The sequence below is a fragment of the Solanum lycopersicum genome, chromosome 5 (genome assembly GCF_036512215.1).
Source record: "Solanum lycopersicum chromosome 5, SLM_r2.1".
Taxonomy (NCBI): Eukaryota; Viridiplantae; Streptophyta; class Magnoliopsida; order Solanales; family Solanaceae; genus Solanum; species Solanum lycopersicum.
Genome location: NC_090804.1, coordinates 61,200,240 through 61,218,042, shown reverse-complemented (window position 1 = coordinate 61,218,042; position 17,803 = coordinate 61,200,240). Strand labels below are relative to the sequence as shown.

At 31.6% G+C, this 17,803-nt stretch overlaps 1 protein-coding gene across 2 annotated transcripts in view; it reads left to right on the top strand.

Moving 5' to 3' along the window:
* The window catches only part of LOC101244958 (peroxidase 3-like), a 32,857-nt gene extending 15,112 nt beyond the window's left edge, over window positions 1–17,745 (top strand). Inside the window, exons 2-5 of one of the 2 annotated variants that reach the window (XM_069298095.1) lie at window positions 15,706–16,019; window positions 16,562–16,759; window positions 16,854–17,016; window positions 17,118–17,745. In XM_069298095.1, the coding sequence (XP_069154196.1) occupies window positions 15,816–16,019; window positions 16,562–16,759; window positions 16,854–17,016; window positions 17,118–17,536 (984 nt within the window). In that variant the 5' untranslated portion in view covers window positions 15,706–15,815 and the 3' untranslated portion in view covers window positions 17,537–17,745. Of the gene's footprint in view, window positions 1–15,417; window positions 16,020–16,561; window positions 16,760–16,853; window positions 17,017–17,117 lie in introns of those variants that run through there. The other variant, XM_004240094.5, reaches the window with a different exon arrangement.
* Window positions 17,746–17,803: the final 58 nt, after the last annotated feature.

The following is a 17,803-nucleotide window of genomic DNA, read 5'->3' as shown; positions in this document are numbered from 1 at the left end:
GATAGAATGAATTATATATACCACTAAATAATTTTTTTTAAAAAAATTAGAAAATAATAAATATAAATTTAAAACTAATTTCTTAACTTCCGTTAAATGAAGGGTATATGTGAGTCATTTTGTAACGGCAGGGGTATATGTAAGCCGTTTGTATAACGTTAAGGGCATATATGAGACACTTTTATAACGAGGGGTATCTCAGCTCCAAATGACAAAGTTGAGGGGTATATCAGACCTTTTTCCCTTTTTGTTTTTATCCAACTTGCTTGTTTTTTACTTAACTTTGGCAAATTGTTATTCCTCCTTTCGGTATTGGACCAGTCTCTAAATAAAACTGTTGTTTCCAAACTGTCTTCCGCCAATGAATGTCTATGATCACCAGTTTGAAGCCTTGCCGCACTAAAGCAGCCTCCGATGCAACTGATGAAGCTTGAATAGCTAGAACATCACGAACCATTTTGCTCAAAGTTGAAAATGCATCGGTTCGCCTACTCCACCATCCTAATAAATCTTCATTGCCATCTTTGATTTCCAATACTTCTAAAAATTGATTAAGATATTCTTCAAAATCATCACGGTTAATAGAATTAATACCAAGAAAACCTCGCATATAACATGAAATTGGAAGTGACAAATCAATCTCAACATTAGAAGTTTGACCAACTTCTCCTTGAAAATTTTCAATAGTTCTATATTTTTCATACAACAGTTTTGCTTCTACTTTTATGCTAGACTTACACGTTTGACAATTTAGAATTTCTTCCGGTAAAATTTCTAAAGTTTCATAAAAGTGTCAACAAGGCCTTGCACACCTTGTAATTTATAAGCACGATTAAGTAAAGTTGCCGTTAAAAAAACTTGAGGAATAGGAAAAATATTTTTAAAATTTTTCAATCATACCTTCAATTGCAACTCTAAATTTATCTATTTTTTTATATTTACAAAATTGAATTGAAAGAGCACAAATATTTATTAATACGGATGAAATAGTAGGATAACAAATTCCAAAAAATATGGTAGTAGCATCATAAAAAAGTCTTAAGAATTGTAATAGTTCTTTAGTTTCTTCCCAATCTTCATCACAAATTCTATCTAATGGGTCAATATTATGAGCATTAAAAATCATTTATATGGGTCTTCTATATTTATAAGCAATCGAAAACATTTCGTAAAGAGAATTCCACCTTGTTTTAATATGTTTTGAAATTTTTCTAGGTAATTCACATAGTAAACAATGCTCATTAAATTCCCTAATTCTAGCAGCATTGTTTGTATGAAAAATCTAGGTAACAGCATATTCAACTTTTACTCTACCACAATCAAATAATGAAATATTATCTTGTACAACTAAATTTAATATATGAACAACACATCTAACATGAAAAACATTATTGTCAATTGGACAAAATCTAACTTTTAACATTTTAGCAGCGTTTGTATTATTAGATGTATTATCTAATGTGACAGACATTATTTTATCTATAATCATGTAATAATCTAAAACACTTAAAATATTTGAAGCTAAATATGCACCAGTTTTTTTCTCTATACATAGTTTATAACTTATAATTTTTTTTTGCAAATTCCAATTATGATTAATCCAATGTGCAGTAATAGTTAAATAATCATTTCCATTAACACTACGACCCATGTTAACACTACGACCCATGTCCGAAGTTATAGACACTATACTATCTAATATGCTAAATAGACAACGAAGAAATTGACAATGTTTACCTTGATATTCAAAAACATCAGATTTAACGGTATTTCTTGAAAAGCCTCTATAATCCGGATTATAAGTTTGTTGAATATATTCAACAAAATTGGGATTTGAAGGAAAACTATAAGGCAAACCACAAACAGAAATCATTTTAGCTAAATTTTACCGATCTAATTCCTTATTATATTTACGTTGTATTATTGGACCAGCGGGGTTAAAAAGATCTAATGTTCCTTGAACTATGTTAGAAGCCCCTATCGATATAATATCTAATTCATTAATTGAAATTTCCTTTTTTCTATTGGCTAATGCTTTAGCTTCTTTATATTGAATCGGCACACAAGATAACAAATGTCTATTTAATCCCCCCGTTCCACCTTGACCCCCACCTTGTTTATGTTTAAAAGGTTGCTTACACTTATCACAAATAGCAATACTATTTTCTTTATCAAAAGTCATAAATTGCCACACAATAGAAGTTTTAGGTCGTTGATACTTCACATTCTCCCTTGTGGGAGGTATAAGGGGTGGATGTCCAAAATTTTGCTCTGGTAAATTGATAGTCTCATTTGGAACTTCTGTCACCGGACTAGTAGGTGTTTCTTCTAACTCCTCTTCTCCCAAATCAGTTTTTACTTCTTCACCTGAATTTTCATCAACATTAGGATAAATATTACCATAACGTCGTTCTAAGCTTTCGTTATCGAGTGGAACATTTGAATCAATATTATAAGGAGTATCATCAACATAACTAGAATCATTTACATTAAATCTAACTCTACTCGTTGATTTAGATGAAGTACCACCACTTTTACTATTCTTTTTTTCTTTACTATTTTTTTTTACCAAAATTAAATAATTTAAAAAGTCTACTTTTTTCGTTATCTTGTGCTTTCTCTTTTCCTTTACCGCTATTTTTTTGCTAGAACTCATACTTAATTTTATATATATATATATATATATATATATATATATATATATATATATATATATATATATATATATATATATATATAAAGTGTAATATAAAAATAATAATAACACAAAAGTAAAGACGAAAAATAAAATATAAATATTATGAAACGAATGTACCAAACGTCTGCGTTAATAGCAGATGTTAAACTGATTGTTGAAGCTTGTGGTTTGTTGTAACTTGTAATTTGTAACTCCAACCAATACTTGATAACAAATATGAGATAATATAATTATATTTATTGATATAATATGAAAATTTTGAATTGAAAATTGAAATATATGGATTCTAATAATATGAGAATTAAAATGGAATAGAAATTAAGATTGACACTTGAGAGTTGAGAGGATATAAAAAATAGATGAGAGAAATGAGAATAGATGATTTTGTAAGAAATAGTAGGGGATAGATGCATTTATAGTATTAAAAATGGGTTAAAGTGTATATTATAACTTGAGGGTTTAAAATAAAGTTTTAAAAGTAGGGGGGTGGTAGGGAGTTGTAGGGGGTGTTTCGGAACACAAAACGAGACAAAAATCCATTGGGGAGGGCCCACTAGCCGTTTCCCCAACGGATCTAAATGGTCAATTTTTTTAATTTTTTTTTAAAAAAAGAGGGGATCCCGCGAACCGGCCGGTTGAACCGGGCCGGGACGAACAGAACGTAGGGGTTAACTGGCCCGTGACCGGTCCCCTCATCCCCCACCCCTTAAACCTCTTAAATCCTAGGAGATGGGCCAGGTTTGAAACGGGGGGTCGGGACGCGGGCAGGGCGGGCCATCCCGGTCCCCCTGCCACCCCTACCATGAATACAAGTAATTCATGAATATCCAACGGACAATCCACTTAATTAGTTTAATGGATTTATAATACTCCCCCTTGAATGTACATAGATAATATGCCTCGTTAATACCCTACTAGAAAAAATTCAGTGGAAAAAAATTTAGTGAAGAAAAAAGAGTACATATATCTTTTGATACGCATTATTTGTTGCCTCATTAAAAACCTTGACAGGAAAACACAGTTAGACAAAACCTCGGTCAAGGAAAAAAGAGTGCAACGCGTATTATACTCCCTCTGATTAAAACATCACTTAAATTCTTGCGATGATGTCTCCAAGCTTCGTACATTGTGGTCGATATATTCTTTTTCAAAGAAAAATCACACATTTCCTGAATATGGTGAGTCATTTATCTCAATCAGACGCACTCTCAACTTGATTCATGGAGGGCTTTTATTTCTGCATAACAACATTTGCTTCATTGATCCCTAGGATATTATTGTGTCTCCACATACAAACAAATAACGTGTTTGAGACCATGATTTATGCAGATCAGATAAATATTCTGCATCTGTGTAACCAATTAGTTCTGACTTGAATTCTTTGAAATAGAATGAACCCATGTCTATGGTCCTTCAAAGATATACAAGTATATACATAACACCATTTTAATGTTCTTTTGTTGGGAAGAAATCAAATCTTGTCAGTAAATTTACTGTAAAATAGATATCCGGTCAAATATTGTTAGCAAGATGCATTAGTACCTGATTGAACTAAGATATGAAGTTTCATCACCAAGAAGCTCTTCATCCTTCTCTTGAGATCAAAATGAATCATCATTTATTTCAAGCGATCTCATAATCACTGGGGTACTCAATTAATGTGATTTATCCATATAAAATTGCATCAAAATTTTTCTGTGTATGTTGATTGATGGACAAATATTTCATTTATCAAATTATCAATCTATAGAAACGACAAAATTCTGTCTTACCAAGACCTTTTTACCTTTTCAAGCACTCAACAACTTTTGAAAGATCTTTAAGAGTGCTAATGACATTCAAGTCATCAACATACACAACTATAATAACAAATTCAGATCTCGATTTTTTTTTATAAAAATGCAAGGACAATTAGGGTCATTCCTTTTGTATCATTTTCTTCCTCGATTATTTCAATCCATATAAGGATTCTTGAAGCTTTATTGAAAAAGTTTTTTTCAAACTCTTATAATGCATCAGACGCCTCGATTGCTTCAAGGATTTTCATATAACCTTCATTGTTTAGCTAGACATGAAAATTATTCATTATATGCATTCAAGTTTTTCATATGTTGCCAGATCAAAATAAACTTCATTGCATCCACCATATGAGAAAACATCTCTAATACTGTTAGGATTTTGCGACAAACCTTTATACCCCAAAATAAAAACCGTATTTGATATCTTATGGTTATACTATCACATAATAATTTATTTGTACCCAACCGATATTATACCTTAATTTATGAACTATCAGTCCAAAATGTCACTTTTCTAAGTGAAATAAAGTATACTTGAATTATGCATTTTACTTGGCCAATCATTTATATGTCCCACTCTATGACAGATTTGAATTCAAGATCCTCGTCACCATTTATATCATTGAGATCTACCACATATTAAAGATACCATTGACGGTTATTTGATATTGATTCCAATATGACATAACTTATCGAGATCTTTTCATTTTTCATAATTTTTCAGGTATCTGAACCTTTTTCGAGGTTTTATGAAGTGTTATGTCAATGTGCTCTTTTATAGCACTTGCCTCATTATCATGATCATATTGATCATCTTCTTCTTCAAGGAATTTTATATTAGGAACCGATTGGTCTATTATGCTTTCGACGTATCATAGACTTTGTCTTTCAAGGACTTCACATTAGAGCATTTGCAGCTGAATTATATCATAGGGTCAGTGCATTCATCTGGCAATGACAACTGATTTGCAACATTATGAAAATGAATTATCCCTTGAACTTTAAGTTCACATATTTATTTAACGAGGATCTAGATAATTTATAATTAACCTCACACATAATTTTCAGTTGTCACAATCATCTCTCCCTCTAATGTTAGAAAATCTAGCATTCATCCCAACCTCATTTAGGAATTCATCCTTGTGCATGGTGAAAGAGTTAGAATCATAACCGCACATTTAACATTTTAGATGAAAATTATTTGGTTCCTAACCCTGAACTAATTTTAATGGGAAAATCTTGTTGGCTTGATTTATACATGTGTTGCTACATGTAAAATAAAATTATTTATTTGGGAGTTTTGTTCTCATGATTTAGCTATAATTGGAGGCATACAATTTCTGCTAAATCAACCAGCATTATCAATATAATTTCATAGTTTGAAACTGCGCTCTTAATTTAACAATTCGAGCAAACAACCTTACAAGCACCAATTTGTAAGTTGACACCAAAGCACATGTGATCATCGCATAGATGCATCCATCATATAGTTGCAAATGATCCACATGGCAGGTGAATGCGCGCATATTCACCTTTTTATAAGTTCAAAAAACTTCAAGGGATTAAAATTCCAACCTAAGCTGGTACAATAATCATTTTATCAAGAGAACAAGCAACACAAGAGAATTCTTTGAAGAATTTTTTATTTCTTCATCATATAATCCACATGAATTTTTAATTATATTTGTTTTACATTTTAACCAGAATGGTCAACTGGTCATGCCAACTGATCTTTATTTCAGTACAGTTATAATTTATTTTTGTATGTGATTCCATCAGCATGCCCACGTTTGTGTGCAACAAACAAGAAGAAAAAATGGATAATATTTTATATAAATATTTATAATCCGCTTCGATTGTAGTAATCTGAAGATAATAAATCTTTTCATAATTTATAGTGTCAATATTTCTTTTCAATTCATCTGAAACTTAAAAAGTTTCTTTAGAGACTTACTACAACTCCAATATTATTCCTCTCGTAATAATACAACTCATTAGATCTTGCAATTAATTTTGTGTGTTATCACATACTCCATGACACCATCCATATGGTGAACATCTCCCCAAGGAGAAACCATATCATTATTGTCATGATTAAAATTATTACGAGCAAGACATGTTTCTTGCTTTATTTTTGTTGTATCATAGGTACACAACCAATGACAAATTTGTATTATCACACAATAATATTATTTTGATCATGACACAATTTTTATAGGCAAGAGTTTTTATTTCTTTTGCCCTTTTGGTAGTTCACAAATAAACATACCATAATATTTATGACGTATAAACGTACACGACCATTGATCATTTCCGCCAAATAAAAATTTATTTACTTCTCTCAAATCTCTCGTCGAGATGAGTTGTAATATATATCATTTTTTTTCTCAAGCCTCCCATAAAGGTGAGTTTTGACATATATCCAATCGATAATGATTTTATGACATATTGACTCATTCTCTTATAAAATGGTTGAACATTTACGGTATTCATCACAAGTTACATTCTCTTCAAGGAATGGACTAATCATTTATATGTACTTCATAATTTTGTATTATAAGCACATTATCATGGCTTTAAAATTCATCATATTTCCATGACACACCTTAACATCACTTTGAAAGATCAAGTGTACCATCACTTTATCTTCTTATCTTTTGATGGAGGATTTATAAACTTGTCAAATTATTGGGTTGATAACATTCGCAAGTCCAATGATCTTTCATATCATTTTGATGATAAAAATTGCCTTCACATTTTGAAAGAATATTTAGAGAACCCATAGTGTTCTTCCTTTTATAATTACCAAAATGATGTCTATTATAATTTTGTTTATCCATGCCCTTGTTAATACATTCAATCACTTGTCATCTTTAAGACTTATTATTCACTGCAATCACATTTGTATAATAAAATGAAGCAGGTGGACGGATTTCAAAATTATCATGTTGCTACCACATTCTTTTCAAAGAATGGAGCAAATTCAACGGGACGAATTTCATGACTTTCAATCAAAGCCTTAGTCATTATTTTATCATCATTACGGTGCATTGAGACTTAAATTCAATATTTTATCATACAAGAAACATTAGACCATAATTTTATGAGATTACAACTCAATTTCTTATCATCATGATGCATCAAAACTCAATTTGATGTCTTACCCTCTTGGCGCGATAGAACTTGAATCTACCGTCTTATTCTCATATTTTTCTTTATGGTGCATTCGAACTTTAACCCGATGTCTTACACTTTTGATGTGATGAAACTTGAATCCGTCGTTTTATCCTTAACCAACGGTATAATAGATCGAAATACAATTAACACACCCTCTAAATCATTAAAAATAGTCAAAATAAAATTATAAATCATGCTGCTAAACTTTATACCTTCTTTTTGAGTGCCAACAGTAGCTAAGTGGGTTTGTTTTATCAACTTTTATTGCAGCTTGGAATTTCATATTTATAAGCTACACTTGGATTTCAAAGTGCTATTTCATGTGTAGCTTTCTGCTTTCAAATTCTGGAGATTGTTAGAGTGGTCTGCTCCATCAATTAGGAGCCAGAGGCATGCCTACTCGATGATACATGAACCACTACTTTTATAGCAATTTTCTCTTTTCACTCATCATAATCAATTAATGGAATTGGGTGTACACTAAAACTCGGCTAGAGTTTCGTACTAATAACGTATTAAAAAGTTTAAGCTCAGAATAATATAAGTATAAAGGAAGAAGATAAAAGAAGTACATGTAGGAGAAAACTTTCTTCTTATTTAAGTGTATACTTCAAATGAGTGATATCTCTCTTTATAGTATTAAGATATCACTCCGAAAGATCACCAAATTAATAGATACATGTTTATCCACAATGGATCATATCACCTTGGAAATTACATACATGAATACAAATAATTCATGAATATCCAATGGACAATCCACTTAATTAGTTCAATGGATTTATAACAACATATAATATAAAATAACTATATAGCAATAAATCATCTTATTTAAATAAAATAAAATTATCAGTAATTAAATATAAAAAGATGATCTCTCTATTTTATTTTATATGACATTATTTTGTTTGATAATTTTCTTCTGAAATTTATGATCGAAAACAATCCTTAGATATGTCACGATCCAAATCGGGCCGCGACTGGCACCCACACTTACCCTCCTATGTGAGCGAACCAACCAATCTAAACCTTAACATTTCAATATAATATCAACAGAAAGTAATGCGGAAGACTTAAACTCATTAATAAAATCAACAACTATTTTTATCCTCAAAATCTGGAAGTCATCACCACAAGAACATCTATGATCAAATTACTAAACTAAGAGTATTCTAAAAAGCTAAAACAAGTAAAAGCTAGTCCATGCCGGAACTTCAAGGCATCAAGACATGAAGAGGAAGACCCAGTCCAAGCTAGAAGCATTAGCTCACCCTGAAATCCGGTGTAATTGAAGACTGGCTAGAATTACGGTTGAGTTGAAGACGACGGCACGTTTGCTGCACTCCACAATTAACAAAGAAGAAAACATAAAAGTAGGGGGTCAGTACAAACACAAGTACTGAGTAGGTATCATCGACCAACTCCAAATAGAAAACAATATATATCAAGTAATATCATAAATCAACTACAATACTCAACATGTAGCAACAACAAGTACTATATCATTAAAAATTACCGTCAAGTTCACACATGAGGACTCAAGCCTCAATACCATACTCATTTGGGAATCATGTTCATTAGATTGAGTATATTAACATTTTTCAAGATTCATTATCTTTATTTCTCTTGTGTCGGTACGTGACACTCCGCTCCCCTTAATCTACGTGTCGGTTCGTGACACTCCAATCCCCTTAATCTACGTGTCGATTCGTGACACCCGATTCCCTTAATCTACGTGTCGGTTCGTGACACCCGATCCCCTAAATCTACGTGTCGGTTCGTGACACTCGATCCCCTAATTCTACGTGTCGGCTCGTGACACCCGATCCCCTAATTCTACGTGTCGGTTCGTGACACCCGATCCCTTAATTCTATGTGTCGGTTCGTGACACCCGATCCCTTAATACTATGTGTCGGTTCGTGACACCCGATCCCCTAATACTACGTGTCGGTTCGTGACACTCGATCCCCTAATCTCCTTCTATCAATTCGTCAAGCCTTCTTTCTTACTAAGGAATCATCAATCCCATTATTTTAGTTCATCACGCCTTCTTTTATACCAAGGCCTCATTATTAACAAAGAGATTAGGATTTTGCAAGATTTGAGATTCAATAACTTCATCATGCTTATATAATCACAATTATATAAATACATTCATGCAAGCATACAATTGAGCACATAGCAGGGTTTACAATATTATCAATACATATCATTCGCTATTAAGAGTTTACTACGAATATCGTAAGAGAAACCATAACCTACCTCCACCGAAGATTAGTGATTAAGCAAGCAACTTTCCCAAAGCTTTGTGTTTTTCCCCTTCTCGAGCGTCTCTCTCTATCGATTCCCTTCTCTCTCTTTCTTTTTGTTCTTTCTATTTTTCTTATTCAAACCCTCTTTCTTTTACCCTAATTAAAATGTAATTAAGTGTAAAAGATGACAATAATAACCCATAATTTAACTCAAGGTTACCTCTTTTCTCCCCCAAGAAATTGAGTTATTAATATAAACCCACGAAATATGTAATTATAGCAGGAATAGTCCAAAACGCCCCTTTAAAACTTAACCAGAAATCCGACTCCGACTGGGATTACGCAACCTGTGACGGGCCGTCGTGCCTGCGACGGTCCGTCCTGCTGCTCCGTCACAGAGTTCAGAGACTGAAATTCTCTGAAGAGTCTGTGACGGTCCATCACGCCTGTGACGGTCCGTCCTGCACTTTCGTCACGAAGTTCAGAGAGTCGATTTCAGTACCCAAATTTCAGAATTTCTAAGTGTTTTGAAACGAGACCCCTCGACAGTCCATCGTGCCTATGACAATCCGTCGTGGGTTCCGTCGTCTCAGCCTGTTTTTCCAGAAATAAAATCTGCTGCTCAAAACGACTAAACAGGTCGTTACAAGATATTTGTGTAGTTGTATATAATTTTATTATGAATAAAAAAGAGAATTTTTAAAGTTAAAATTTCTAATTATAGCAAAGTAGCATTATTATTAATACGGAAAAGGGTCTAAAATACCCTCAAAGTATTGAAAATGGTACAAAATTACCCTCCATCCACCTATTGGCTCCAAAATACCCTTCCCACCCACCTATTGGGTCCAAAATACCCTTGTCATCCACCTTTTGGTTCAAAATTGACCACTTATTTAACGGTTTTATATTTAAACTATTTAAATATTTTTTTAAATACGTGGAGCTCAACTATTTGTTATAATTTAACTTATTAGTATAATTTATAACTCAATCTACTACCCATCCATTACTAATTAAACCCTTCAAATTAATAAATCACTCAGATTATTAATGCAACAATAGAAAAGACTGCCAATTGAGTGTTTTTTAAAATTTGAGACGAAAATATCTATAGAAGTTAATTATCATACATTCAAGTGTCTAAATAAAAATTACCAATAAACTTAAAAGTCTAACTATGTTCATCATAATTATTCTTACGTCCCAATTATGTGATGTTACTTCATAGGTAACTTTTTTTCAAAATAATAAATTAAAAGTTTTAAAACAAATCATAAATATTAATAAAATTATATTTTAAAAAAGTGCATGAATTAATTCGAGGTGTATTACTTCTTTACCTTTAATCATAAATTTCTAATTCAATCTTGAAAGAGAATCAAATTGAAAGTGTCCTCCTAAATAAGCGGCTTAACATAAATTTAATTGGGGCTTCGATTCGGACTCGAATAATTTTGGATATCATTTTCATTAATCTATAATTTCATCATGTTTTAGTAGTGTTTATGACGATTTTAATATTATAGTTGAATTATTAATTGGGTGGAGTTTAGTTAGTAATGGGTGGGTAGTGGGTTGGTTTATAAATAATACAAATAAATTAAATTATAACCAATAGTTGAACATCAAGTATTTTAAAAATATTAAAATAGTTTAAATTTAAAATCATTAAATAAGTGGTCAATTTTGAACTCAAAGGTGGATGACAAGGGTATTTTGGAGCCAATAGGTGGATGAAAAGGGCATTTCGGAGCCAATAGGTGGATGAAGGGTAATTTTGTACCATTTTCAATACTTCAAGGGTATTTTAGACCCTTTTCCGTTATTAATATGCATAAAAGAAGGGAAACTTATATAAATCTCACTAATTTAGGAGCTAATTACTTAGATACGTACTTTAGCTTACAATATTATGTTTCTTACCACATTTCAGTGCGTCTAAATATGTTTTCATATGTCCAGATATATGTATCTCAGAATACATGAGGTCGAAATTAGTTGTAATTTGTTATAGATACATTGTATCCAAGTGAATATGCATGTTTTGGGATATCGATACATAACAAATCTCGCTCTCCTCCCTTACGTCTCTTCCATCTCACTCACATGTGTCTAGTATTCATATACATGTGAATCACACCAAATACACACAAATACATATATCTAGTTTGATCTGCATATATATAAGATACTCGATGATATTAATCTTGACCTTAATACGGAGCTGAAACTATTAACTAGGATGAATTAGCTAAGTATGGATATGATGCCATATATAGATCAATTTCTTATCACCCTTCAATTTGAATTAGCAAAAACAATGTCTCATTGCATAATATGGATTCCAAACATTCATGATTAGGATGTTAATGAGTCAAATGCCTTATCCCTCGGTCTATTAGTGAACCATCTCTCCAGAAATTGTGAAAGATATTCTACTAGAAATATTCTTGTTATTGCTTCGACTGTGTCACGATCCAATCCATGGGAATATGCGGGCACCTACCCTAACACCTAAGTAGGAGAACCCTCAATTTCCCAAACATTTTTAAAAATGTGGAAAAATTAAGGAAACTGATGAATAAAAGAAATTCATGTAATGTGTATAAAATAAGGGTTTTAAACGACTCAAAGTTAACTTGTAAAGTAATTAACTTCCTCAAGGATCTGGTCTAAACAGGTACAAGAGCTACTAAGATTACAAGGCATACATAATTAACAATTAACACATAACACAACTCCCACCATACTAAAAGCAAATAGAAGTTGTAAGAGATCATTATCTTCATCTTCACCTATGAAACATCACAGATCCTACAACCAGACTATGTCCAAAAAGACATAACAAAAGTAGTATCATTACAAACCACACGTACTGATAGACATCATTCGTCAACTCGATACCCACCACATAATACAATAAAAAGAAACATGCAATAAGACTATTCGTTCCTCCATTTCTATATCTTCATACTTACTTCTCCCACATCACCACTCACCCCCATGAACTCCCTAGTTTGTTCTATAACCTTCAATGCTAATTCCCTTAGAGGGTAATACTTAACTATTTAACATTCACAATATAACACCCCCTCCCCCCAATTCACAATTTTAAGAATGCAAATGACTTCTCTAAGTAACATCTAGTAACACCTGGACCCTCGGTCTTTGTATACGTTATTACATCATGATTTGAGCTTGATCATTTACCGTTCATACATTAACGAGATATACCCATTACCTTATGACACATCCAACCCACATATATACATAAAATGCATTATACCAGTTATCAACTCAAGAAAAACATAAGTTATCAACTCAAGAGAAACATACAATCCAACATTATCAATAACAAACAGATAAGAAATATCAGTTACAAGTGGTCCTCTCACAAAATTCACGCCCAAACTGTTAGTGTGTTGGTATGTTACACTCAATCCAATGCATGTAAATATATCGGTACATAACACCCCATCCAATGTATGTAAGTGTCTCGGTATGTGATATCTAATCCAATACATATAAATGTGTCGGTACATGACTCCTAATTCAATGTATGTAAGTATGTCGGTACATGACACCCGATCCAATGTACGTAAGTGTATCAGTACGTGACACCTGATTCAATGTATGTATGTGTGTCGGTATGTGACACCTGATCCAATCATTACAATCACAATCACAATCACACCCATAATTAATACACTCATAATCATAAAATTAAGTATTAGGTTCATGGCATGTAATTGTACATTCTTAGTCGTTTTATTGGGTTTGGTCAATACTGTTTCCTTCACCTACATACATGCGTTACAATGAAGCAATTACCAACATCCTAGTTCTAGAAATCTCTTTCCCATTCTTTCCCAAGCCTAAAGAAGAATTATGAGGGTTTCTGGGGTGATCTTTGCCTCTTTTTGGTGTTTTGGGAAAAGGGAGAAAATAGATTTTGCGTCCTTTAAGTTTTGATCCCGACTATCTCGCCCTGGTCCTCCCTAGCCCGCTAGAGCGTCGCCGCCTTGGCGGCAACATCCTGCTATTATGAGATAGTGGGGACCAGTTTTCCCAATGTTTTGTCTTTCCATAATGATGATGGTTCGGATCGTTACAGACTCATATTCTCCAAAAAGTGAATCCCGCTCTAATAGCTCTGAATAAATTAAAAATGTGCATAGTGATACGAACTGAGACTTCTTATTCCACAACAATAGAAGTACTTTTTCACTCTTTCATATATTAGCTTGGGGATTTCATCATTTGAAAAAAGAAAATATTTCATACTAACGGGGTCGGGTCTATAACCATGGGTTCCAATGCACGAGATCTTGTACTACTTACCAATGGGGTCCTATCAATTAGTATTACACAAAAGATATCAATTATAGATACTAATATAATTATATCCGCTCTGCATAAACAAACTTGATATTTGCGATCCGAGGGAAGATCGGTTCATGATCACGAGATACTTTTCTATCAAATATGAAGGGGAATAACAAAAGTGTACTTCTAAGTTCTAGTGATAACATACATAATAATTTAAAAGTATAAGTAATAATAATGTTGTATATACGATGGTGAAATATGTCTAATTATATAGTTCCCCCTCCCCACCACACTCACAAAAATGTCAGGAAATGGAAAAAAATATATTATTTAAAAAGATACTCCTCTTGTCTCGGTTGACAAGAAATATTTTGACTGGCCATCGCGTTTGAAAAATCATTGAATTTATAGTTTAAAATGAATTATAAAAAATTATGATATTATATAATTTTATTAAATAAATAAATAAAATTAAAAATAAATATACTTAGTACTAAATATATATATATATATATATATATATATATATATATATATATATATATATAAAATTTACTTCCTATAATAGTAGGACAAGAAGAAAAATATTTCAGGAGCAGGTGAGTTTTTTAATTTTCAATTCCAATAGCAGCCATTAAAGCTACAAATAATTGGAGAAACAAAGAAAAGAACAAACACGACATTTCATTTTTTCTTACGTGTAAGAAGCAATTATTCAACCGCTTCAAATTTATTTGCTATATTTTGATTCCATATAGTTTAAGAAGAAAAAATACACTTTTGAAATCATAATGTTTGTTTAGTCATTAAAAATTTAAGCTTGTAATTATAAACATATATATCATTATATATGTGTGACTATGAAAACTTCTAATTAAAGAAATTTGATTAAAACATTGTTTCTTTTTTAATGAACTAATATGAAATAATGTCAAAACAAAGTTAAATGGAGGTAATAGTGTGCATTTACTATGATAGAAGTCATTTTTTACAAAATAATTAATCTGAAAAATATTTTTAATGTCTTGGTTTATAGGGTGGAATTTGTTTTTCTTGTTGAAAAGACATTGAATAAAGATTGATAATAATAATTAAAATAGGATAAAAGGTACTAACTAAAAGCTTTCATTATATACAGAGTCTGAGGAAGGATCGAATAACATATGTTTTTTTTTTATTTTCTATATTCTTACCCCACATTTCTAAATTAAAAATAGGATAATGTCTTGATTTGATAAAACTTTGGAGTATTCATTAGATCATAATTTTTTTTCAAATAAGGATATCTTATCTATGAATAGAAAAGGGAAGGTAGGTCCATGTAATTATGAAATATGAATCTTTCTTACTGAAAGATTACAGCAAGAGCCAAACTGTTTAACTAATTATTCAATCAAACAAATATAAAATTATTAAGTATAGTACTATAAGCACATGTTTTGTTAGTTTTGTCAAATCCTACGGCCTATAAATTTCCTTTTGGAGTTGATGTGTGAATAACACAAACACAAAAGAAAAAAAAACTAGTATTATCTCTTTTGAAGATAAAAAACAAAATGTCTACATTTGTGTATTTGTGTCCTCTAATATTTATGTGTATCTTAGTGTCTAGCAATGCTCAATTACAACAAAACTTCTATGCCAAGAGTTGTCCAAAAGCAGAGAAGATCATTTTAGAGTATGTCCATAAACACATTCCAAATGCACCATCTCTTGCTGCTGCCTTAATCAGAATGCATTTCCACGATTGCTTTGTTAGGGTAATTATAATTACTTTATCCATTTCAACTTTCTTATCTTATTTTTTCTAAATTTTGTTTCAAAATGATTTTCCTTTTTATATCTAGTATTCTCTCTGCTTCAGTTTTTTTTTAGTCTGTTTAAAAAATAATGTTTTTTGTTTTTCTTTTTTGACAACTTTTAATTTTAACTTTGCACATTACATATTTATGATGATAAGTTTAAAGGATATTTAAATACATTCTACATATCATTAGTTTAAATTCACTAGATTTAAGTTAAAATTAAACAAATAAATTAAAATATGGAAAGTAACTTTTTTAACTTCAACATCTCATATAACATGTTTAAGATTATAAGATTCAATAACACTACAATGTATTTTGCATTTCTTTAATTAAAGATTATAAGATGTAAAAGTATTTTTTTTTTTAAAAAAAAAAGAATCTTGTCTAGTAAAACTAAGATGCAAAAAATGAAGTACTATATATGTGTTGTATTAATTGTTTCACTAATTGCATTATTGATGTAGTTCTTATTTTTTTTTGTGTGGTGATTGAAGGGATGCGACGCATCTGTGCTCTTGAATTTTACTTCAAGTTCTGGAAGTCAAACTGAAAAAGTTGGTATCCCAAATCTAACACTTAGAGGATTCTCATTTATTGATGATATCAAGAAAATAATTGAAGCTGAATGTCCTGGGATTGTGTCATGTGCTGATATTATCTCATTGGTTGCTAGAGACTCTATTATGGTCATAGTAAGTTAACAACTTGAACTATCTAATTTTCAATTTATCAAATCGTATTATATATTTTTTTTTATATAATCTTATGCATGACATATACATATAGGGAGGTCCTTTTTGGAATGTACCAACCGGAAGAAGAGATGGAACAATCTCTATTGCTTCAGAAACTTTATCAGACATACCATCACCATTTAGTAACTTTTCTACTCTCCAAAATGATTTTGCTAAGAAGGGTCTTGACCTCAAAGACTTGGTCCTATTATCTGGTAAGTCAAAATTATTACTTCCTTCGTTTCATTAGATGTGACACATTTGACTAAGTTTGAAATTTAAGAATTAAAGGAATACTACTCTTACAATGTTTCAGGTGCTCACACTATTGGAGTCTCTCTTTGCACGTCATTTTCAAACCGTCTATACAATTTTACTGGAACTTTTGGTACTCAAGATCCATCTCTAGACAGCGAATATGCAGCTAACTTGAAGGCTAATAAATGTAAAACAATCAACGATAACACAACAATAGTTGAGATGGATCCAGGGAGTTTCAAGACATTTGATCTTAGCTATTACAAGCTTTTACTCAAAAGAAGAGGACTCTTCCAATCTGATGCAGCCCTAACAACAAGTACAACAACAAAGAGATACATTGATCAACTTGTCGCGGGATCACTTAAAGAGTTCTATGTTAAATTTGCTCAATCGATGGAGAAAATGGGAAGGATTGAAGTTAAAACAGGCTCAACTGGTGAAATTAGGAAGCATTGTGCAGTAGTGAATAGTTAAGAATTTGGTTTTTGCTTTGTTGGTTACATGATTTTGAATTGGTATTTGTATAAGCCCCGCGTGAAGATGGTTTGGGGCAAAATGTATCGTCATGTTCCCTCTGCATTATTTTCCTGCTCCTTTTGTAATAATCTCGTTCTATCTAATGACTTAATCACTGTTTAAATAAAAGTTGAATATATGTTGTTCCTATTTGGATCTACTTAAAAGTTGGTCTAACTTATTTTAAGTATTTTGAGCTAAGTGTTTGACAAGGTTAAAAATAAC